At 45.6% G+C, this 24,611-nt stretch overlaps 1 protein-coding gene across 1 annotated transcript in view; it reads left to right on the plus strand.

Moving 5' to 3' along the window:
• Positions 1 to 24,611, plus strand: part of LOC138754631 (nuclear receptor subfamily 4 group A member 1-like) — an 81,085-nt gene that overhangs the window by 23,773 nt on the left and 32,701 nt on the right. Inside the window, exons 2-3 of the mRNA XM_069919180.1 lie at positions 2,910 to 3,706; positions 15,196 to 15,325. Of these exons, the coding sequence (XP_069775281.1) occupies positions 2,912 to 3,706; positions 15,196 to 15,325 (925 nt within the window). The 5' untranslated portion in view covers positions 2,910 to 2,911. The remainder of the gene's footprint in view (positions 1 to 2,909; positions 3,707 to 15,195; positions 15,326 to 24,611) is intronic.

Consider the following 24,611-nt stretch of genomic DNA (forward strand, 5'->3'; position numbering starts at 1 on the left):
GTTGGGATGGGTCTGTGTAACATTGGGGTAGAGTTATGGTGGGGCAGGTCATTCACAGTTTAACATTGGGATACAGTACTGGTGGGGACATGTCTGTTACTGTATAGCACTGGGTAGAATTGGGATGGGTTTGTTACTATATAACACTTGAGTACAGTACAAATAGGGATGGGTCTGTCACTCTGTATAACTCTGGGGTACAGTACAGATGGGGACATGTCTGTCACTGTATAACAATGGGGTATAGTAGAACCATAGCAGTTTACAGCACAGAAACAGGCCTCTCTGGTCCTTCTCATCTGTGCCGAACCATTTTTTTTAACCTATCCTCACTGACCTACACCCAGTCCATTGCCCTCCATGCCTCTTCCATCCATGAAGCAATCCAAATTCTTCTAAAATGTACTGGTAGGTAAGGGTTCTGTTACTGTATAACACCCAGGTACAGTATTGGTGGGGATGGGCTATTTGATTACTGTATAATACAGTACTGGTGGGGGGGACAGGCTGCCACCATATCACAATGGATGGGTCTGTCACTGTGTAACACCAGGGAACAGTGGAGCCACAGAACCATAGAACACCAGCACAGAAACAGGCCCTTCAGCCCTTCTAGCCTGTGGCAATCTATATTTCTGTCTATTCCCATGCCTGCACCCATCCGATATCGCTCCATATCCCCCTCCCATCCAATATCTGTCCAATTTATTCTTTAATTTCAAAATTAAGGCTGCTTTAGAGCATGAAATGACACAGCTGAGGAACAGGCCCTTTGGCCCACTTGTCTGAGCTGAACATGATGCCAAAACTAAACCACAACTCGATAGCCTGCACATGGTTCAGATCACTCCATTCCCTCCATGACCATGTGTCTGTCTGGAAAACTCTTAAATGGTACAGTTGTAACTGCTTCTAACACTCTTCCTGGCACCCCATTTCTGGAACCCACAACTATCTCAGTTTTTTTTTTTGATGTCCCTACTGTACCAGCCTCCACCACCCACCCCTTGGCAAGGCATTCCAGGCCCCACTAATCCCTGTGCAATCAACTTACCCCTGACGTCTCCCTAACCTTTCCTCCTCTCATCTTGTACAGATGTCCTCTGGTGTTTGCTGCACTTGCCACAGGAAAAAGGCACTGGCCGTCCACCCAATCCATGCATCCTTGAAAAGCACCAGCTTTGCTAACCTTGCCCTCATAAAACATGTTCTTCAATCTGTTTGACATCCTGGTAAATCTCCTGTGCACCATCTCCATAGCTTCCACATCGTTCTTGTCATGAGGCGACCAGGACTAAACACAATATTCTGTGTGGACTAATAAGAGTTTTATGGAGCTGTAATATTACCTCAATCTCTTGGCTTGGCTTCACGAGCAAAGATACAGGAAGGATTGTGGACATGGGCACATCCTTCGAGCCTGCATAGTGGATTTTTTAGGTGGAGTGCAGTGTGTGCAATACTGGCCCCATCCTTTACACCCAGGGTTTATCTGCCACGATCCAGAAAACTGGGGCGGTGACAGCCAGGTCCTTGGGTCGTAGGCGTAAGGTCGGAGTGTCCTTCTCTCAGATGGATGGCCTGACGAGGCTAATGAGCCCCTTCTGCCCAGGTTTGCAATTGGAGTTTTCCTTCTTTTAGGCTGGCTGCCAACCAAGGCTAACGAGCCCAGCGCACCCATCCAGTTATACCACCAGACACTCGGTCACGCCACGATGTAGCAAATGCTGTTAAAATGGAGGACACCGAGAACTAGGTGTTGCTACGGACACAGTAATGTCCATTGCACCTCCAATCATGTGATCTTGCTGATCCAATTTACCACACTATGATCTAGCATGGTAAATTGGATCAGCGTGATCACACGATTAGAGGTGTAATAGACAGCGAAGAAGGCTTTCAAAGCTTTCAGAGGGATCTGGACCAACTGGAAAAATAGGCCAGAATATGGCAGATGGAATTTAATGCAGACAAATGTGAGGTGTTAAATTTTGGAAGGACAAACCAAGGTAGGACATAAATGGTAGGGCCATGAGGAGTATGATAGAACAGAGGATTCTGGTTACACAAATACATAATTCCCTGAAACCGGTTGATAGGGTCATAAAGAGAGTTTTTGGCATATTGGCTTTCATAAATCAAAGTATTGAGTACAGGAGTTGGGATGTTATGGTAAAGTTGTACACGATATTGATGAGGCCAGATTTGGAGTATTGTGTGCAGTTTTGGTCACCTAACTAAAGGAAAGATATCAATAAAATAGAAAGAGCACGGAGAAGATTTACTAGGATGTCGCCTGGACTTTTGGAACTGAGTTACAAGGAAAGATTAAACAGGTTAGGACTTTATTCCCTCGACCGTAGAAGATGAAGGGGAGATTTGGTAGAGATAAAATTGAGGGGTAGAGAGAGACCAAATGCAAGCAGTTTTTTTTTGCAATGAGATTAGGTGAGATATAAAGCAGAGCACATGGGTTAAGGGGGGGAAAATTAGTGACCAGTTCACACACAGAGTGGTGAGATGGTGGAACGAGCTGCCAGCTGCAGTGGTGAATTTAGAGCTCAATTTTAACATTAAAAAAAAAAATTGGACTGGTACATAGATGAGAGGGATCTGGTCTGGCTGCTCGTCAGTGGGGTGAGGCAGAATAATAGTTTGGCACAGACTAGAAGGGTCGAAGGGCCTACATCTGTGCTGTAGCATTCAGTGGTTCCTTCCAGACAGCGGTGGATTCGAACCCGACTCGCTGGTTCTGAAATAGCGTCACACAAACCGTTACACTAATCGTGCCGCCCCACTTTTCCAGTGAGATTCTGACAGCCGTGCGATTTTACTTCGGGAGTCACGTTCGTGTAGAAAGGCAATCTGAAGTGGCGGGATGACGAGGGTTTGCTATGTTTTGTTTTCAGAGATGCCTTGCCTTGAAGCTCAGTGCGGGATGTTGCCACAGTGTGGAGGACCGCACGGGGATCACAGCTCTGACCTGCTGAATTCAGAATTTGTCAAGTTTGGAATGGACCTCACCGCCACGGAGATTACCGCCACCACCTCCCTCCCCAGTTTCAACACTTTCATTGACAGTAACAGTGGGGACTTTGATAACTGCTTGTGCCAGCTGATGGTCACCAACCAGCAGCCTCCATTTAAAGTGGAGGATGGGCAGATGGTGGGCACCATCAACATGCATTGGGACGAGGTGGCACTTCCGTGTGGATCTCCTCACTACTACAGTGCCTCGTGCTCGGTTCCGTCCACTTCAGCCCCTGCTTTCCCGATGCAGCAAGGGTCCATTTGGGATGAATCCTTCCCTCATCACTCGTTCCAATGCAGCGAAATGGATCATTTGTCACATCAACAAAAAAATGTTCCCCAGCTTTCGTTCTTTTCCTTCAAGCAGTTGCCGCCCGAGTTCCCGGGGCCACGTTGCCAAATGAGGATTGAGGCAAGTTGCCACGGGCCGAGTACGGTGCACCAGTTGGTCGACTCCACGTCCTATGATCTCACCGGCCTCGGCCCAATGACATTTGCTCCTTACCCCACGGACCAGGGGGCGGGCATCTTGGACAGTCCAATTGTCATGGACAACCCCTCTCCACCAACTCAGAACTCTCCTCCCAGTGAAGGCCAGTGCGCTGTGTGTGGAGATAATGCTTCGTGCCAACATTATGGTGTTCGGACCTGCGAGGGATGTAAAGGTTTCTTCAAGGTATTTCATCACGAGTACAAAAGCGAAGCAATGACCGGGGTTGATTTTAATTTTATTTAAAATTTAGATATACAGCTCGGTAACTGGGCCTTTCCACTCACAAGCCTGTACTGCCCAATTACACCAATTGACCTACAACCCCTAATGCATTTTAAATGGTGGGAAGCCCAGGGAAAGACAACTCAGACACAGGGAGAATATACAAAGTCATTACAGACAGCACAGGATTTGAACTCTGATCCTGCTCACTGGCATTGTAACAGCGTTGCATTAACCACTACATTAACCAGGCCGCATTGGAATGGCCAGACTCTTTTAATCTCTGGTCAGTGAACAGTTTTTTCCACCCCATTACATGAAGGATGTGGAAGCTATTGGATAGGGTGCAGAAAAGATTTACCAAGGTGTTCCCTGAATTGCAGAACGTGTTTTATGAGGCAAGGTTGGCAGAACTAGGGCATTTCTCTTTGGAGCAAATGATGAGAGGTGACTCAATAGAGGCCTACAAATTTAGGAGAGGCATGGATAAGGTGAAGAATCAACAACCTTTTCCCAGGGCAGAAGTAGCAAACACCAGAGGACATCTGTACAAGGGAAGGGGAGGGGAGGATTGAGTGGCAGGTATTATACACAGAGAGTATGGAATGCATTGCCAGGGATGGTGGTGGAGGTTGGTACATTACGGACATTTTAAAAAAAAAAACTCTTAGACAAGCTCATGGATACAGGAGAAATGAAGAGTTATGGATATGAGGTAGGAAAGGTTTAGTCTGTTAGTAGGTTTATATAGATTGGCACCAGCTGAAGGGCCTGTACTGTACTAGAATGTTCTATTCCATATGACTTTGCAAGATGTGTATTTTGCCTCAAGATTAAAATTTCATGGGATTCAATGTGGGCCAAACTGAACAAAAAATAAATCTATTTGCTAATTATACTTGATGGAACCAGCCAAATCATTGCCCAAATTACAGGCCACCCTGGAAGATTACAGCATAATCTCTGGATTTGGAAAAAAAGTAGGATTATGCCCTTGACTGATTCAGATAATGAAAGATATAAACAGGAGCTGTTTCAAGTGGCAATCAGGTAGTTTTATATACCTTGGATAACAACAGATTGAGATTTGGGAAACTTGTACGAATTCAACTATCCCCCTATTGTTGAAAAGTTGCAGATGATTTAAGCAGATGGAGAAGCCTGTCCATCACTTTGATGGGGAGGGTAAGTTGCTTCAAAATGAAGGAGTGGCCGAGATGTTTATTTCAATCTATTCCTATTTATCTACCCCAAAACATTTTTAAAATATTAAATCACAGCATAAGAACCTTCCTGTGGAATGACAAAGTCTCCAGGCACTCTGTGGGGAAAAATTGATGTGGGATTATAAATTGGGTGCTACGATGACCTGATTTTAGGAAATATTACTTGGCAGCCCAGTCAAGGCTCTTTGCATCTTTATTTGAAGAAGGTGAACCACCAAAATGGGTTAACATAAGATTACATAGAATTGGAGAGGGAATAGCAAAAAATTTAATTTACAAAACAAATACCAAATTAATAAATAAAAGAACTGACAACCCCATCCTAAAGCATCTGGTAAATATCTGGAAGGAAATTAATGATTGTATCAGTAAAGAGATTGTAATTTTGCCAAAAACGCCCTTAATATGTAACAAACTGACGCGTATGAATTTAGACAACAAAATTCTGGATATTTGGCACCAAAAGGGGATGCAAACTATTGAGGACTGCTACGAGAATAGACAGCTCATGTCCTTCGAACAACTGAAGGATAAATATGATTTTCCTAATGGAACCTTTCACTATTTTCTACAGTTAAGATCCTTCCTGAGAGGAAAAATGGGGCCTGACCATGACCCCACCTGAAGGGAATGAAGTGGAAGGGCTACTTCGACTGGGAGGCTCCCAAATGTTTACCCAGAATGTACTTTGTACTTCAAAGTGAGAGCCCAAAGCTGGGCCTGCAACGATGGAGGGAGAGGTGGGAGTTGGACTTGGGAATGATCATCGAAGAAGAGCGTTGGTCAGATTTGTGTAGGGAAAGTGTAACATCAGTGATCAACGCCAGACAATATAATTTCTACACCAATTATATTTCACACTATAAAAGTTACATAAAGGAAAATCAGAGATTCGGAAATGTGCTTCAGGTGTGGGTTAGAAATTGGTACCTTTATACATTCCACATGGACCTCTGTGAAGGTGAGACCCTTTTGGTTGTGTGACAGAATATGTTGTTTTATATTGTGTATATAGATATGATTTTGGAGATAAAGTGTGGGAGGATTTGTTTAGTGTAGGTCACATGCAAACACCAGGACAGATCTCATTTAAAATACTGCAGCTCTGCTCAAATTAGTCAGTCTGGCTCTGAAAGTCTTTGCAAAAACTTTGAAGAATACCCAAGGGACTTCACTAATGGATTGTTGTTTTGAAAAACAACAGATGAAAGAACTTGTCAGAGCCACAGGCTGTCTGAGTGCAGTTTCCTGTTCTAAGAGGGTCAAGCAGAGTGAGAGTCACAGCTTTTTCTCTGTGTGTCTGTGTGTGTGTGTGTGTGTGTGTGTGTGTGTGTGTGTGTGTGTGTGTGTGTGTGTGTGTGTGTGTGTGTGTGTGTGTGTGTGTGTGTGTGTGAGAGAGAGAATTCAATTCTGCAGTGCTACAGTTCAGCAGCAACACCTGGGACTGGAATAGGACAAGCTGGCAAACTTTTGGAAACCCCCATTTTAAAGATGGATTGTGAGTGTTTAGTTCAACCTGGTCAAAGCCTTTGTGGCTCATGTAAGAGGAGATGACTGGCTGTATAATGTTTCACTTGAAATAAGGGAAACAGAAAAGGAGCTCTGTGGTGACCTGAAAGAAAGAGGTTATCATCTGGAGTACCCTGATGGGCCAGGTTTCTTCAGAAGACATTGATGTAGCTGATGAAAAGGGATCAGTTTATGTCCAGGAAAAACAAATCTCTCTCTGAAAACAGACAAGAACCTTCCTGGGCAGTAACCATTTACCTTTCAAGCACCAAAGCCTGATGAAAGTGATAAACATTAAATTCTGTGCACAGTATAAGAATTGCCTGCAACCAATGAACTTGGAGGAATGAGAAGTGAGATTGGACTGTGAATTTAAGAACCTTGCTGAACTTACACACACATTAAATACACATCCGCTGAGAATTAGAAGGGGGTTGTTAGGTTAAGTTAATAGTAATAAGATAAAGTTTGATCCTGTGTTCATAATTAAAAGCAACTTTTGTTTAAGTAACCATGTCTCTTGGTGAATATCTATTGCTGCTTGGTTTTGGGGTCCTCTGGGCTCATAACAGTTGGAATTATTCAATAATTAACTACCATTATGGGAACAGACTTCCCGCTGGATCCAGGGCTGTATTGATTGGGAACCCAAAGGATGTGGGCAGAACATTAACTAAATTCCATATGAAATTTGTAGATATTGCCCTGTCAGTAGCAAAATAATACATTAAAATCAATGGAAGTCCGACTCCCCCCCCCCCCCCCCGCTCATCACTCGATGGTCCACGGAGATCCACAACTGTGTGGCCTTGAGAAAATAACATAATTTAATAAATAAATATGATACTTTTGCCAAAATATGGCAACCTTATCTAGAGCACTTTGGTGCACAGCGATAACAACAGCCGACAGTTTGAAAAAGCAAACAAAATACGTAAGGACTACAGCAATGAAGTTCCTCAAGAAGTGGAGGTCGATTAGAGGGATGAGCGGGGACGCTGAAGTTTTCTTTTTCTTTTTACCTTTATCTGCTTGTTACTTAATCACTTTAGTTGTTTAATTTTCAAACTTCTGGGGGCTAGGAAAGGAAATTGTAAGGTTTGTATCTGAGAAGTAAATTATACTAAAATAAAGTGTAATTACGTTAAAAAGAATTGTTTTTACAGATGTGATATCAGGTTTGTTTTGGAAACATTGAAAATTAAAATTTTGTCACTGATCAGTTTTGAAATCACAGTTTAACTCACAAATTTGGGACAGAGATGTAAGTGTTCCATTGTTACTGAAAAGCCTCTTGAGGCAATCTACAAACCAGACCCACATCAGTGGAAGGAGGAACGTCAGGCTGGCAACACTCTAAACGTTCTGGAGAAACTCAGCGGGTCACACAGCATATGCAGGAAGTAAAGGCTCAATAATGTTTTGGGTTGGAGCCTAAATAAAAAGGGCGGGAGGGAGGAAGTGGCAGAGGGGGGAAAGGAGAGGAGGGAGGAAGGGGCAGAGGGAAGAAAAGAGAGGAGGGAGGAAGGGACAGAGGGAGGAGAGGAGGGAGGAAGGGGCAGAGGGAGGAGAGGAGGGAGGAAGGGGCAGAGGGAGGAGAGGAGGGAGGAAGGGGCAGAGGGAGGAGAGGAGGGAGGAAGGGGCAGAGGGAGGAGAGGAGGGAGGAAGGGGCAGAGGGAGGAGAGGAGGGAGGAAGGGGCAGAGGGAGGAGAGGAGGGAGGAAGGGGCAGAGGGAGGAGAGGAGGGAGGAAGGGGCAGAGGGAGGAGAGGAGGGAGGAAGGGGCAGAGGGAGGAGAGGAGGGAGGAAGGGGCAGAGGGAGGAGAGGAGGGAGGAAGGGGCAGAGGGAGGAGAGGAGGGAGGAAGGGGCAGAGGGAGGAGAGGAGGGAGGAAGGGGCAGAGGGAGGAGGGAGGAAGGGGCAGAGGGAGGAGGGAGGGAGGGGCAGGGGAGGAGGGAGGGAGGGGCAGGGGAGGAGGGAGGGAGGGGCAGGGGAGGAGGGAGGGAGGGGCAGGGGAGGAGGGAGGGAGGGGCGGCGGGAGGGAGGGAGGGGCGGCGGGAGGGAGGGAGGGGCGGCGGGAGGGAGGGAGGGGCGGCGGGAGGGAGGGAGGGGCGGCGGGAGGGAGGGAGGGGCGGCGGGAGGGAGGGAGGGGCGGCGGGAGGGAGGGAGGGGCGGCGGGAGGGAGGGAGGGGCGGCGGGAGGGAGGGGCGGAGGGGGAGGAGGGAAGGGGTGGAGGGAATGGGCAGGGGGGGAGGAAGGGGAGAGGAGGGAGAAAAGGAGAGGTAAGAGGTCATATGTGGATACAGATGTGAGGGTAAAAGAACACTTCTGAGAAGTGATGAGGTAAGGGGGCAGATATCTCAATGGAGAGGAGGGTGAGGAGTTGGAGGAATAGGGAAAGAGTGTGAGACTCGGGGAGGGGTTTAACAGAAGTTGATGTTATTGCCATCTGGTTAGAGAGTGCCCAGGTGCAACATGAGATTATGTTCCTCCAATTTGTGGATGGCCTTGGTTTGGCAGAGCATGAGACCATGGATAGACATGTTTGTGTGGGAATCATGTAGGGGATTGAAATGGGTGGCCACTGGGAGGTCCCGTTTCAGCAATGGACAGAGCAAAGGTGCTCGACAAAGTCTGCATCCAGTCTCTCTGATGTAGAGGAGACTACAAAGTCGATGACTCCTGCAGGTTCACGAGAAGCAATACTTCACTTGGAAGGTCTGTTTGAGGCTCTAATGGTGATGAAGGAGGATGTGTGAGTGTAGCATTTCTTGAGGTCACAGGGTTAGGTACTGAGTGGGATGTTAGTGGTAAGGGAGACAACTTTTCTAGGACTCAGAACAGACTCTACTTAAAACGCCACTCAAATTTGTGGCATGTGGCTTGCAAAGATAATTGATAACATTGAACTTTCAAAACAGAATTGGATATCCACTTGAATGGAGCCATGGGGAAGAAACAGGACACTGATATTAATTGGATAGCTCTTGCAGAGATCTGGCTGGGATATGATAGGCCATCACCCTCTCTGGTGTCAACTTGCATGGCTGACAGATGGAATATCAGATACATTATCTGAATTTCTCCTCCATGGATCATATTCCTTTCTCTCAATTCCTCCACCTCTATCACATCCACTTCCTTGGATGTGGTCTTGCATTTTGGAACATCTGAGATGTTCTCCTTCTTCAAATAAAGTGTCGTCTCCTCTATTGTCATCAACTTGGCCCTCACCCATATCTCTGCTATCTCCCACATATCTGCTCTGGCCCCTCCTCCCCAAGACACAAGGACAGGATTCCCCTTGCCCTTCCCTGCCATTTCAACAGCCTCCGCAAACAAGATATTATCTGTAATTTCTGCCTCCTTATCCCACCACCAGACATGTCTTCCCCTCCATGTCCTGCAAGGACACGTCCATTCCCGCGAATCACCCGTGACTGCAGGAAGCCCTTGCGCTCACCACCTTTCCAAGCCCCAAATAGCCCTTCCAAGAGAACCAGCACTTTATTTGTGAATCGGTGGACATCATCTACTGTATCTGATGCGTTTGATGTGGTCTCCTCTATACTGGACTCAGACTGGAGATCATTTTGTTGAGCACCTTCAGTCTATCAGCTGTAAAGATGGGGACCTCCCAGAGGCCACCCATTTCTATTCCACACCCCATCTTTATTCATGGCATTACCGCCAAACTGAGGCTACATGCAAATTGGAGAACACCCAATAATCCATCTGGCCACTCTCCAAGGCATTAACATCAACTTCTCCAGTTTCTGTTAAACCCCTCCCCACATATCTCTGTCTCTTTTCTTCCAGCTCCCCACCCCTTCCCTACCTTCTCCACTCAGAGAATTATCCCTTCCTATCACTTCTCAGTTTCTTTCTATTCTACCCTTCCACCTCTGACCTCTTGCCTGTTGACCTAATCTCCTCCCTCCCCAGCTCCATCCTCCCTCCTCTCCTCACTTCCCCTTGCCCCTCTCCCCTGCTCCATCTTCCCTCACTCATCCCCTGCCTCTTAAAGCTCTTCGACCTCACATCCAGTGATGCCAAAGAAATCGAGTGGACAAAGGAGACAATAGTAGCACGAGCAGACCTCAAATGGATGCACCAATCGCTTTGATCATAAACATATCTGACGTGTCAGTAGGCGGGCTCTTGGAATAGTACACCAATGGACAATGGAAGGCTCTAGCATTTTTCAATAGGCACCTCCACCCTCCAGAAATGAAATACAGCACATTCAATAGGGAACTGCTGGCGCTGTACCTAGTGGTTAGACACTTCCATTATTTTTTTGGAAGGCATGGACTTCAGTTTTTACCGACCACCTGCACTAATGTTCACCTTTGCGAAGGTATCATATCCCTGGTCAGCCCGCCAGCAATGCCACCTATCCTACGTATCTGAGTTTTCAACCAGGATTAAACATATCTCCAGTAAGAATAATGTGGCCCTGTCCTGCTCCTTCGTTCAAGCAGTGCATTCCCTCTCGTTGGGTGTAGACTACTGGCCAAAACTCAGCATCAGGACGACAAACTCCCGGCTATAGAACTGCCGTTACGAGCTTGAAACTCAAGGATATAGACTTTGGGCCACTCTTCTATCACCAGTTCTGGGGTGGGGAGGGGTGGGGGCATGTAGCTGCTCACTGGAGACATAATCGAACCGGCTCGGGAGGTTCTGAGAGATCTATGATATCACGTGATGACGTCATTCAGAACGCGTGGGGGTTTCAAAAGCTGCGGGTGACCTTGTAAACGACTTTTAATGAACTATGTCTGATCATTTTCTCGTTCTTCATTATGCACTGCAACACTGAGATTGGTGGGAGTGTGGAATGAGCTGCCAGCTGAAGTGTTGAAGGTTCTAAGTTCAGATCTATTGTCCGAGTACACACAACCCTGAGATTCTTTTACCTGTGGGCCTAGCAGCTGGGCAAAAAACTGTACTCAAGAACAGATAAGTACGAAAGAGATTTGTAAATTCCTCTATTTAAACATTAAGGAAAATGTGGACAGGTAGGTGGATGGAGGGGCATGAAGGGTTATGAACTGGGTGTAGGTTTGTGGGACTAGGGATAATTATAGTTCAGCACAGATTAGAAGGGCTGAAGGGCCTGTTTTCTGTACTGCAATGTTCAATAGTTCTATGGTTTTATGACCTTTAAATGCTGAATTTTCCTGGTATATTGTCAAGAACAAATCTGTTTTTTATCATGTAATGTTGTCAACACAGATATTCCACACAGCTGTGACATTGTGTCTTGGGAGAGCAAGAGGGAGTGGGCAGATGGATTCAAGGCAGCTGTTTCATCAAATGTTCGGACGTCCCATGAATAGTCCACTTGCTTCGAACAATATCACTGCTGCAGTTTGTCGGAGAACTGTATGGTGCTTGTGTGGGAATTATTCACAAAGTTCAAACTGGATAAATACCTTTACATAATGCTCCTCATTCGACTGTACGTTCGGCCATGACTCAGCACCCATGCATTGCCAGGCTGCGCCATGGATGTGAACCTTGTGGTGTCTTTCAGAAAGGGACAGATTTGAGGAGCTGGGATTGACTTGTGTAGAAGGAAATAGAATATGGGGCAGCTTGGTTAGTGTAGCGGTTAACTCCACTCCATTACAGCACCGGCGACAACCACTGTTGGCCAGGAGTTTGCACTTTCTCCCCGCGTCTGCCTGGGTTTCCTCCAGGTGCTCTGGTTTACACCACCCTCCAAAATTTAAAAAGCTTGTAGGTTAATTGGGCAGAGTTAAATATGTAAATAGGCTCCATGGTCCTGGAGAAACGCCATTTTGTCTTTACTGTGCATTACATCAGTAGTTATAGAATGAACAACAAATAAAGGTGACGACTTGAGCAGGGCTTTCAATGGTTGGAATCTGTTTATTCGGTGATGAAAATAAAGAAAGATAGATATATAGATAGTATAAACTATAAATTGCAACAAAAAATAGCTCCTTTGGCCCTTCTAGTCTGTGCTGGACTATTATTTTCCCTAGTCCCAGTGACCTATACCCAGTCCATATCCCTTCAGACCCTTCCCATCGATGCACCTGGCCTAATTTTTCTTAAATGTCAAAATTGAGCCTGCATTCACCATTTCAGCTGGCCATTCATTTCACACCCCCACCTCTCTCTCTCTGTGAGTCACTTCCCTTTTAATATTCCTTTAAGCATCTCACTTTAACCCATGTCGTCTTGGAAAAGCCTGCTGCGTTTACTCTGTTGAAACTCCTCATATTTTTGTACACCTTTATCAAATCTCCTCTCATTCTCCAACACTCCAGGACATAAAGTCCTAACCTGTTTATTCTTTCCCTATAACTCAGTTCCTCAGTTCCTGGCACCATGTTTGTAAATCCCATCATTCCTGGAATCGTTATTGTGAATCTTCTTTGAACCCTCTCTAATCCGAGCACATCTTTTCTTCAGTAAGGCGCCCAAAATGGTACCCTGTACTCCAGGTGAGTCCTCAGCAGGGTCTGATTCAGGATGGGATTCTCTCGAGACCAAAGTAGGAAGGGTTGATATCAAGGTGGGTGTGGGGAAAGTGGAAAAGAAGTTAGGGAGGGGCTAAGTAACATGGTATTGGGGAGATGAGGCACAGGTAGATCACACTGGAGTGTGTGGGGGAAGATTTAAGAAAAAAATAAGAGTGTAGCTGAAACAGTGGAACCAGTTCCAAAACAGACCAATCTATGTGCCTTTGGCTATATGGCTGTCCAGGAGGATTGTGTTTACATTTGACCTCCCCCGAACAATGAATGAGGCTGAGGACTGACATGTCAGTGTTGGGATGGGTGGGGGAGTTGAAACAGTTGGCTGCTGGGAGCTTAAACCTGTCTGAATTGTGACGTTCACTGAGACAGGCTTGTTACAGAGGACACAGTTTCAACTGAGACTTTCAACCTTGGAGGTAGGGATGTGGGCTCGGAAATTCGATCCAAAGTTCTGATTTATTGTCTGAGCCCATTCAGGACATCACATCCAAACCTGAGATTCTTTTTCCTGAGGGCCAGGCAGAATTTCTACTTACTGGTAACCGTACACTGTAAGAAGAAGTATACCTATCCAAAAGAGAGAAATGTAAACAAATTGACAGTGCAATACCGAAAAGTCACTAATAAATAATATGCAAAGCAAGAGTCCTTAAATGTGTCCCTGATTGAGTTTGTCATTGAGGAGTCTGATGGCAGAGGAGTAGTAGCTGTTCCTGAACCTGGTGGTACGAGTCCTGTGTCACCGATACCTCTTTCCTGATGGCAGCAGCATGAACAGGGCGTGCTCTGGGTGGTGTGGATCCTTGATGATTACATTTGCTCTCCGTCAGCAGTGTCCTATGTCGATATTTCGGCCGTTTGCATGGCTTTCCACTTAGAGGTATTGGTGCCCCCATATAAGGCCATGATGCAACTAGTCAGCACACATTCTACAATGGCACGGTTGGTGTAGCGGCTACCGCAACGTCTTTACAGCACTAGCGATCAGGACTAGGGTTTCAAACCTGCGCTGTCTATAAGAAGTTTGTACATTCTCCCTGTATCTGCATGTGTTTTTCCTGGGAGCTCCGGTTTCCTCCCAACCTTTAAAACGTACCGGGGTTTACAGGTCAATTAGGTGCAATTTGGCACCATGGGATCATGGGCTTAAATAGCCTGAAACCAGACTGTATGTGTAAATGGCCTGTTACCGGTCTGTATGTGTAAATAGCCTGTACCCGGGACGTATGAGTAAATGACTTGTTCCCAGGCTGAATGTGAAAATGGTCTGTACCCAGTCTGTTTGTGTAAATGCCCTGTACCTGAGCTGTATGTTAAATTGCCCTGTACCCAGTCTGTATGTGAAAATGTCCTGTACCCGGTCTGCTTATGTAAATGTCCTGTACCCAGTCTGTTTGTGTAAATGGCCTGTATCCGGGCTGTGTGTGTAAATGGCCTGTTACCGGTCTGAATGTGAAAATGGCCTGCATCCAGGCTGTATGTGTAAATGTCCTGTTACCGGTCTGTATATGAAAATGACCTGTACCCAGGCTATATGTGAAAATGGCCTTTACCCGGTCTGAATGAAAATGGCCTGTACCCAGTCTGTTTGTGTAAATAGCCTGTTCCCAGACTGTAAATGTAAAAATTTTTTTTTTAAATTTAAACTAATCAGTTGAAGTTTGCCACGTTTCCAATGTCATACCAAACTTCTGAGGAAGTAGAGGCCCTGACATCTTTTCTTCATGATGACATTAGTATATTGGGTCCATGAGAGGTCCTCCCAGATAGTGACTGCTCGGATTTTTAAATGTACTCACCCTCTCCACCTCTGAATCCCCCATTGATCACTGGATTGTTTTCCATTCTTGAAGACTTCAATCAGGTCCTTGGTTTTGGTGACATTAAGTGTGAGGTTGTTAGTGCACCATTCTGCCAAGTTTTCAATCTCCCTCCTGTGTGCCGATCGCTGACTGTTGGAAAATCTGGCGGTGCATCCCATTGTTGTCACACAGAGGCTGGACTCGGAAGCTCAATGCAATCTGCTGGGGGCAGGAATACACTTGTTCAAGGGAACTGTCGCCCATTTACTTTCTCCCACTGATGCTGCTTGACCCTGTTCCTCCAGCAGGTCGTGTGGTGTGTGACCTGACACATCAGTCCGCTGGAGGCTCTGTGGGGAGATTCTGTCCTCACACGTGATTTCCATTCATTTCCGCAGCGCTCTGTTCAGAAAAATGCCAAGTACGTTTGCCTGGCCACTAAAGACTGTCCTGTGGATAAACGAAGACGGAACCGATGTCAGTTTTGCCGATTTCAGAAGTGTCTTGCAGTGGGCATGGTGAAGGAAGGTGAGCATTTGAATAATTCTGGATATATACATTTTAATTTTTTAACTTTAATTTTGAGACACAGGCCCTTCCAGCCAATGAGTCTGTTCCATCCTAGTAAATCAATCTCACCAATTGACCCACTAATCCCATACACCTTTGGAACATGGGGAAAACCCACGCTGACATGGAAAGAAATGTGCAAACTCCGTACAGATAGCGGTGGGCTCGAACCCAGGTCACTGGCACTGTGACAGCATTATGCTGACCGCTATGCTTACATGCCACATGAATACATTCTGTCTGCAATGAATTTAGTTGTATTATCAAAACGTATTCAAATAAGGCACGTTTCCTATTTATAGCACTTCTTCAGAAGCACAGAGCATGGCAGCAAAGGCCCTTCAGCTCCTCTAATCTGTGCTGAACTAGTATTTTGCCTGGTCTCACTGACCTGCATCCAGTCCATAGCTCTCTGTACCCCTCCCATCAATGTACGTCCAAATTTTCCTCAAATGTTAAAATTGAACCTGCATTCACCACTTCAGCTGGCAGCTCATTCCATACCCCCATCATTCTCTGTGTGAAGAAATTCCCCTAGTGTTCCTCCTTTCACCCGGAAACCCTATCCTCTGGTTTGTATCAGTGGAAAAAGTCAACCTGCATTTACTCCATCTATACCCATCGGAATTCTATGTACCTTTATCAAATCTCTCCTTATTTTTCTTCATTCCAGGTAATAAAATCCTAACCTGTTTAATCTATCCCTCAAGATCCTCAGGTCCCAGCGGTCAATCTTTTCTAGAATCTTTCAATCCTTTTGATATCTTTCCTATAAGTCAGGTGACCAAAACCACACAATACTCTAAATTTGGCCTCGTCATTGCTACAACTTCACCATAACATCTTAACTCCTATGCTCAGATTTAAGAAGCCCAAAGTTCCAAATGCTCTCTTTCCATCCCTGTCCACCTGTGACCCCACTTTCAGGGAACTATGTATCTGTATTCCCACATCCCTCTGTTCTACTGCACTCCTCAGTGCCCGACCATACATGGCCTATCTTCAGTTTTCCTTCCAGAATGCAATATTCTCCATCGATCTTTTCACAATGTAGAAGGAGCAGTTTCAAAATCTACCCTCCTTTTCAACTTTTGCTGTTTTTGATGAGGTTTTTTAATTTAGAACCTCTTCCCTCAGTTATCGATCTGGCCATTTTCTACACAGTGGTGTTCAGAGATAAAGATACTCCAAGCATCAGGCCACAAAGTCAGTGGCAATGAGGATTGAAATAAGGGTTGGATTGCAACAAATGATATATGGAGCAGAAATAGGTCATTCAGCCCATTGAGCCTCCCCCATGAACTGATCCCTTTTCCCATTCAGACCTACTACCCACCCTTCTCCCAATAACCTTTGATGCCTTAACTAATAAAGAACCCTATCAATCTCTTCCTCAAATTCACCCAATGACCCGGCCTTCACGACCATTGGCCACAGATTCCACAGATTTCTGGCTGAAGAAATTCCTCTTCATCTCTGTTCTGAACGGACAGCCTTTAACTCTGAAGTTGTGCCCTCTTGTCCTGGACTCTCCCATCGTAAGAAAAAAACCTTCCTATATTTACTCCCTCCATGCCCTTCCACATCTAAAATGTTTCAGTGAGATCCCCATCCTCACTCTCCAACATTCCAACAAATACAGGCAAAGAGCTGTCAAACACTCCTCATATGCGAACACTTTTATTCCTGGAATCATCAATGTGAACCTTGTTTGAACCCTCTCCAACGTCAGCACACCTTTTCTTAAGCCAAAATCAGTTCAGAATACTCCAGGTGAGGCCTCACCAGTGTCTTATAAAGCTTCAACATCACATCCTACTCTTGTATTCTATTTGCTTTGAAATGAACACCAGCATTTCATTTGCCTTCGTCTCCACCAACTCAACATAAGTTTTACCTTCAAGTTGTCCTGCACAAAGTCTCCCAGGTCCCTTTGCATTTGGTAATTTCACATTACTCCACATTTTAAAAATTGTGCCCATTTATTTTTTATACCAATTGCATGAATGTACACTTTCTGATATTTGTATTTCATTTACCTCTTCTCTGCCCATTTTCTTAATCTGTCTTAAGTCCTCTGCAGCCTCCCTGTTCCCTAAACATTAACTGCTCCTCCACCTACCTCCATAACATCTGCAAACTTGGCCAAAAATCCATTCATTTTATTATCTAAATCATTGATACCTGTATTTGGAATGGTTCACTCAGTTACAGGGTACTGTTCATCAATCTCACCACCTGTGGGAAGAAGTTGTAGAGATGCCGAACCCGTGATGTTAAGTTGAACAAGACAAGATGTGTCCTTAGTTTTTTAGGCACCCTCTTTTATTGTCTGAACTAACTAATCAAAACCCACCTCAGCCATTGGCTGCATCTGGCACCTGACATTGAAGTTGTCCTTGTTCTCGATTGGCTAACTTCTACAGGCTTGTCTCAACACCTGAGCGTGACCTCTCTGAGTCCACTAGTGGTAAGAGGATTTACACAAACCCTGCATAGACTTGAAGCCGTGACATCCCCCTCCTACACCACCCCCCCCCCCCAGCCTCTGACTTAGGCAGGATAGTGAGGGTCTGGCTTTGCCCTGCCACATATCAGTCTGGTGGGTTGATCATTCGGCCTGATCTTGTTTGGTACTGAGGTGTGTATCTGGGCGGTCTTCGACAGGAAGAGCTGGGGTCTTGTGACTTTGCCGGTTCGGTGGGTGGCGTTGCGGGCTGATTCTGACATATACTGACTTTAACCAGTCAACAGAGGTGGTGTCAGTTTTTCCATCCCAATGAATTATGAAATGTTTGGGTTGGGGTTGGATGACGTGGTCAGAGCTGTCTTGCTGAAGAGCTCGGTGAATGGTATTGTGTGCACCGTTGTAAGTTGGCTGGCATGTAGACAGTTGGAGCTGCTTGCTGGTCACCGTTGACCTTAGTAACTGTATTGTTTGCTGTAATCCATCAATGCCATTGGCAGGATCATGTGGTCTGGCCATAGGAGCTGGTTCAACAAATTCCTCGGGAAGTGTCAGAATGGCGCCATAGACCATTTCAGATACTAGATATCCTAGATTTGGTTTTATCGCCGTACGAATGCCAAGTAGGACCATGGGCAACTGGTCCCTCCATTGTGATGCATCTACCCCAGTGTCAACACTGTTTTCATTGTAGATGGTAAGCCATTGACAAATCCGATTAGTACCCAAAATGTCGGGAAGTGCTCAGAAGAGTAGTGAATCAAACTGTGGTACTCGGTCCATAGTAATCGTACCTGGGACACCGAAGGCCAGAACCCATCGGGCAACGAAAGCCTTGGTGACTGTTTCATGAAGATATTGGTGACTGGGACGGCATCTTGCCAACTTGTAGTAAGTAAATAAGTGTAACGTCTCGATGGTGGAGGTGGACTGACTAGATCATGGTGGACCTGCTCAAAAAACAGGAATCTGGGACTGGGAAAACTCCGAGTGGGGTTTTGGTGCATCTGCAGACCTTGAACCATTGACATGGCAAGCAGGTCTTCGCCCATAGCCTGATGTCTCACATGGTGCGTGGCCAGGTGAAACGTTCAGTAACCAGCTTGATCGTCGCTTTCTTGGCCAGATAGGAGAGGTTGTGGAGCATGCTGAAGACTTTGCGATGCATGGCTATGGGCAGGTGGACATGTCACACTCTCTTGTCTCACCTCTGTCACTGATGTGCAAGTCTTTGGCTGTGTCACCTGGCAGGACTGGATGAGATTTGGATCAACATGCTGGGCCTGAGGCATTGCATTAAAATAAATGATTGTAGTCACATGAACAGCTTCCAGTTTCGATATAGCATCGGCAATGGGGCTCCCTTTTCCTTGGATGTGTCTGATGTGACTGGAGAATTGCAGGACAAAGTCCAAGTGGTTAATAGTTCTGCATGCTCGTGCAAGAGGTTTTATGTGAGCGGTTGGTGTCTGTAAAATGGTGAAGGGACGACCTTCCAACAGATGGTGGAAATGATTGATGGTGAGGTGGACATTCTTGGCTGAATGGACTCCACCTCATATGAGTGGGAGATAGTTTTGACAAAAAAATGCCAGAGGGTCCAACCTGCCGTTGACCTGTTGCTCTAAAAATAGATCCCATGGCCTTGACAGAGACAACCATGGTGAGTGAGAGTAGGGCATTGGGCCTCTGATGGACAAGCACAGTGACGTCAGCGAGAGTTTTCTTCATGGTGTTGAACGTCTCCACTGCATCTCCGGACAAAGTCTTTACATCTATGTGTCAATGCGTCGATCAAGGAGTCTTTTGATCCCTTGCTGACAGTTTAATCAAGCTAATTGGGTGATGTCTGTGGAATGAATTTTGCCTTGCGTTCTCAGGATTTAGTGAGGAGCATCTTACCCGGTCTGGGCTGGTTGTGTATTTGTCGTTTGTGTCAAATCTAGGTGGTTGATCGGATTGATCTGTACGATGCATTGCTGCAGGGACTAGATTCAATTGTATTCCCCCCCAGAGGGTCACTGAGTGACTGCAGTGACGGTGAGTTGGAGGCTGGGAAATAGTGGTTAAACACAGTAACAGAACAGTCATTATATGGAACGTTGTGGTCAGCCTTCTCTCCAATTCTAATCACTGGCTGAATTGTATTTAAGTTCCCAGCTGCAGTGGTTGTGTTTGGATTCAGTTACTGTGTCGATAGATTGGCACTTTAACACGGGCTTCCATAATAGCACAACACAGAACTGGAATTAAACAAAAGCAAAATTCTCTCATGTTTCCTGTAGTCATGTGTTTAATTCAACCATTCGGCTTCTAACATTCTCCCCCTATCCCAACCTCCACTCCCCCCTCAAACCCTCAGGTCAAAAATGGTAAGCATTTTGAATGGTCCATAACTTGCTGGGACACAGAGCAGACTGCGATTTGGGAAGGGTGCAAAGGGTACTCTGCCCTCTGCAATAACGGGGACTTCCCAGTGGCCAACTGTTCCAGTTCCACCCCCCACTTCCCACACCGACATGTCTGTCCATCCCCTCATGCACTGCCAAATCAAGGCCACCCGCGAACTGGAGCAGCAACACCTTGTATTCTGCCTGGGCCCTCTCCATCCAGACTGCATTAACACTGTAATACATCTCCCTTTCCCTCTTCCTCCCTTCCCCCAGCTCCCCACCCCCTTCCCTCCCCATGCAGAAAGCTACCCATTCCCCTATCACTTCTCAGCTTCTTTAATTAAAAACAATAACGGTAACAGGTCCTTCCAGCCACCAGCCTGAACCTCACAAATACGCTCATTAAACTGCAAACCCTATACGTTTTGGAATGATGAGAGGGAACTGGAGTGAAACCCGCACAGACACAGGAGAACGTTGAAACTCCCTGCAGACAGCGCTGGATTCAACCCTGGTTACTGGTACTGTAACACCATTGCACTAACCACAAAGGTAACTGAGCCACCCCACTTTTTTCTCCTACACTCCACCTGTATCCACCTGTGACCTCTCGCCTATGCTGCTGAGCTCCTGTTTTCTGCTCATTCCTTGGCGAAGAGCCTGGCCCCAAAACCTCTGGGACCCTGTCCTTCCCGTAGATGCTGAGTAACCTGCTTAGTTTCTCCATCGTGTTTGTGTCTTGCGTTCGACCATGGAGTCTGCAGACTTTCCCATTAAACTCCAAAATTCATGGACTGTCTGCACAAAGGTTAGTGTCCAACAGTCCCCCCCGCCCCTTCGTTTTGAAGCCTGTGATTGAGTATTAACGAGAGGTGTGTTTCATAATCGGACTCAGATCCCACTCATGGACAGATTTACAGACGGTCTGGCTTCCTGGCCCATCCACAACAAAGCCACCTTGTTCTCTGCAGCAAGCATAGATGGGGGGGTCATCTCACATGTATGACTGTAAGTTTGTCTCCCCTCCTAATGAGTAACGTAATAGTTCCAATTACCTGTATTTAAGGCAGACTAGTGCGAGGTGTAGCATTTTGGAAGATTTTTAAGCAGAGAAATGGATCAAAGGACAAGCAACAGGACTATATGTGTGTTATGTCTGGTTGAGTGTCTGCGCTGAGGACCGGAGAAAACTGTTTCGTCAGGTTGTACTTGAACAATGAGATGACAATAAACGACTTGTCTTGAAAAACAAGATAGGACATACATGGTAAATGGCAGGGTACTGAGGAGTGATCTGGGAATACCAATACAATATTCTCTGAGAGTGGCGTCACTGGTACATGGGGTCATAGAGAGAGTTTTTGGCACATTGGCCTTCATAAATCATAGCACTCAGTATCGAAGTTGGGATGTTAAGGTGAAGTTTTACAAGACATTGGTGAAGCCAATTTTGGAGTATTGTGTGCAGTTTTGGTCACCTAACTGCAGGAAATATATCAATAAGATTGAAAGCAAGCAGAGAAGATTTACAAGGATGGTGCGTGGATTTGAGGAAAGGAAAATAGGCATGGACTTTATTCCCTGGAGCACTGGAGAATGAGGGGAGATTTGATAGAGGTTTACAAAGTTAGGAGAGGTTTCGATAGAGTAAATGCAAGAAGGTGTCCTCACTGCCCGTGGGAAGAAGCTGTTCCTCAGCCTGGTGGTGCTGGCTCTGATCCTCCTGTATCTCTTTCCCGACGGGAGCAGCTGAAAGATGCTGCGTGCAGAGATTAAAAACCAGATAAATTAGGTTAAAGTGAGCATTAGGGGATACTTCTTCAAGGAGAGAGTGGTGGGAGTGTGGAAATATGGCTAAAGGGTGAAAAAGGAACATTTTAGGGGGAACATGAGGTGGATCTTCTTCACACAGAGAGTGGTGGGGGTGTGGAACGAGCTGCCAACTGACATGATGCAGGTTGTGCCAGAGTATATAGATGTGTTTGGGAGATAAATCGGGAAAGGTTTTTTTTAGAGCAGGTCCCACACAAAAATTGCAGGTTTTGCAAGAGGGCACAGAGTCTCTTGATGGACTGTTATTTGAAAAAAAAGCATCAAATGTAACAACAGGCTCTGTCTGGAGAAGAGCATTTACCGTCTGGAAGGTCATGTGATGTTTGCAGGCAGAGAGCAGAATAAGAGAGGCTTTGCTCTCAGAGTTGGAGGGGGTGAGAGAGAGAGGAGAGACTCAGACTTTATTTCCAGGGGGACAAGCTGGCAAGCTTTGGAAGACGGCCTCGTCAAAGAAGAGGACTGGCTTTCAAGGGAGAAGGTGCTCAGAAAGCTGAATGGTGTGAGGGAGGATAAATCTCCTGGGCCCGATGGGTTGCACGCTTAGGTTCTGAAAGAAGTAGTGGTAGAGATTGTGGAGGTATTGATAATGATCTTTCAGAAATCAATAGATTCTGGGATGTTCTAGAAGAAAGGAGGGAGGCAGCAGAAAGGAAGTTATAGAAAAGCTAGCCTTACATCAGTGGTTTGGAAAATATTGGAGTTGAATCTCAAAGGTGAGGTTATGGAGTACTTGTGGACGTGACAAGAGGGGTCAAAGCCTTAAGGGAACATCTTGCTTGACAAATCTGTTGGAATTCTTTGAAGAAGTGACAAGCAGGCTGGATAAGGGAGATGCAGCAGATGTTGTGTATGTCGATTTTCAAAAGGTGCACACGAGGCTACTTAACAAGTATTCTATAACGGGAAACATACAAGCAAGGGTGAAGCATGGGCTGATTGGCAGGAAGCAGAGAGTCAGAACACAGGGATCATATTTGGATTGGCTGCCAGTTGCTAGTGGTGACCCACAGGGGTCGGTGTTGGGGCCACTTCTTTTCATGTTGGCCAAGTTAGTAGATAATACGAAGGTAGTGTTGAGGAAACACAAAGGCTGAAGAAGGACTTGCATTATGAGAAACGGGCAGAGAAGTGCAATGTGAATTACAATGTCGGAAAGTGTACAGTCATGCACTTTGGTGGAAAAAATAAAAGAGTTGATTATTTTCTAAATGGGGAGAAAATTGAACATCCCCAGATGCAAAGAGATATAGGAGACCTTGCGCAGGATCACTTGGGGGTAAACCTGTGGGTAAATCCGGTGCTGGAGTTCATTTCAAGAGGAACAGAATACAAGAGCAGGGATGTGATGTTGAAGGTTTCTACGGGCCTGGTGAGACCTCTCATGGAATATTGTGAGCGGTTTTGGGCTCCTCATTTTAAAAAGGGTGTGCTGACATTAGAGAGGGTTCACAAGGATGGTCCTAGGAATGAAAGGGCTGTTGTATGAGGAGTGTTTGACAACTCTTGGCCTGTATTCATCGAAATTTAGGAGAATAAGAGGGGATCTCATTGTCCACGCCTTTCAATATTCAAAATGTTTCAGAGTAAACGTAGAAAGGTTGTTTCCCATAGTGAAAAAAAATTGAGGACAAGAGGGCACAACTTCAGGATTGAAGAGCGTTCCCTTAGAACAGAAATGCAGAGGAATTTCTTCAGCCAGAGGGTGTTCAATGTGTGGAATTTTTTGTTGCAGGTGGTTGTGGAGGCCGGGTCATTGGGCAGAGACTGATAAGTTCTGGATTAGCCAGGGCATCAAAAGTTATGGGGAGAAGGCCAGGAAGTCAGGCAGAGCGGGGAAATGGATCAGCTCATTATTTGTTTAACAAAAATTAAACATAGAAAAATTTTAAATATACAAAATATTAAACTTTTTCCTCACAAACACAGCCAAAAAACCACAACAGTCCCTCCCTACCACCCCCCCACCCTCCGCTTCCCATACATACAGATCCATTCACCATCAGAGTTACATATATTTTAAGTTTTATAAAGTACAGTTGGGGAAACTACATTTTTGTATATATAATAGATACTTTTATACCCGTTTTTGATCTTTTTTATTACTGTATCTGGGCCCCTATGTGGTCCAAGTATGGCTGCCAGACCTTTACAAAAGGGTCATATTTATTCTTTCTTTTTTTCCTTGTACATTCAGCTGGTCATTTCCACAGTCCATCGTGCTATAGAATCAGCTCAGGTTTAAACAGTGGAACAGACTCAATGGGCAGAACAGCTTATTCTTGCTCCAATATTGATATCTAAAAACCACTCCAGTAAAAGATCTGTAGAAAAATGAGAGAAATGTAAACAACTGATTACAAAATTTAAAAATATTTATTAATAAATAATGTGCAAGTAAGAGTCCTTAAATGAGTTTCTGATTGAGTTTGTTGTTGAAGAGTCTGATGGAGGAGGGGTAGTTCCTGAACCTGGTGGGGCGAGTCTTGTGGCACCGATATCTCATTCCTGATGGCAGCAGTGAGGACAGAGCGTGTGGATCCTTGATGATGGC

The sequence above is a fragment of the Narcine bancroftii genome, chromosome 2 (genome assembly GCF_036971445.1).
Source record: "Narcine bancroftii isolate sNarBan1 chromosome 2, sNarBan1.hap1, whole genome shotgun sequence".
NCBI lineage: Eukaryota > Metazoa > Chordata > Chondrichthyes > Torpediniformes > Narcinidae > Narcine > Narcine bancroftii.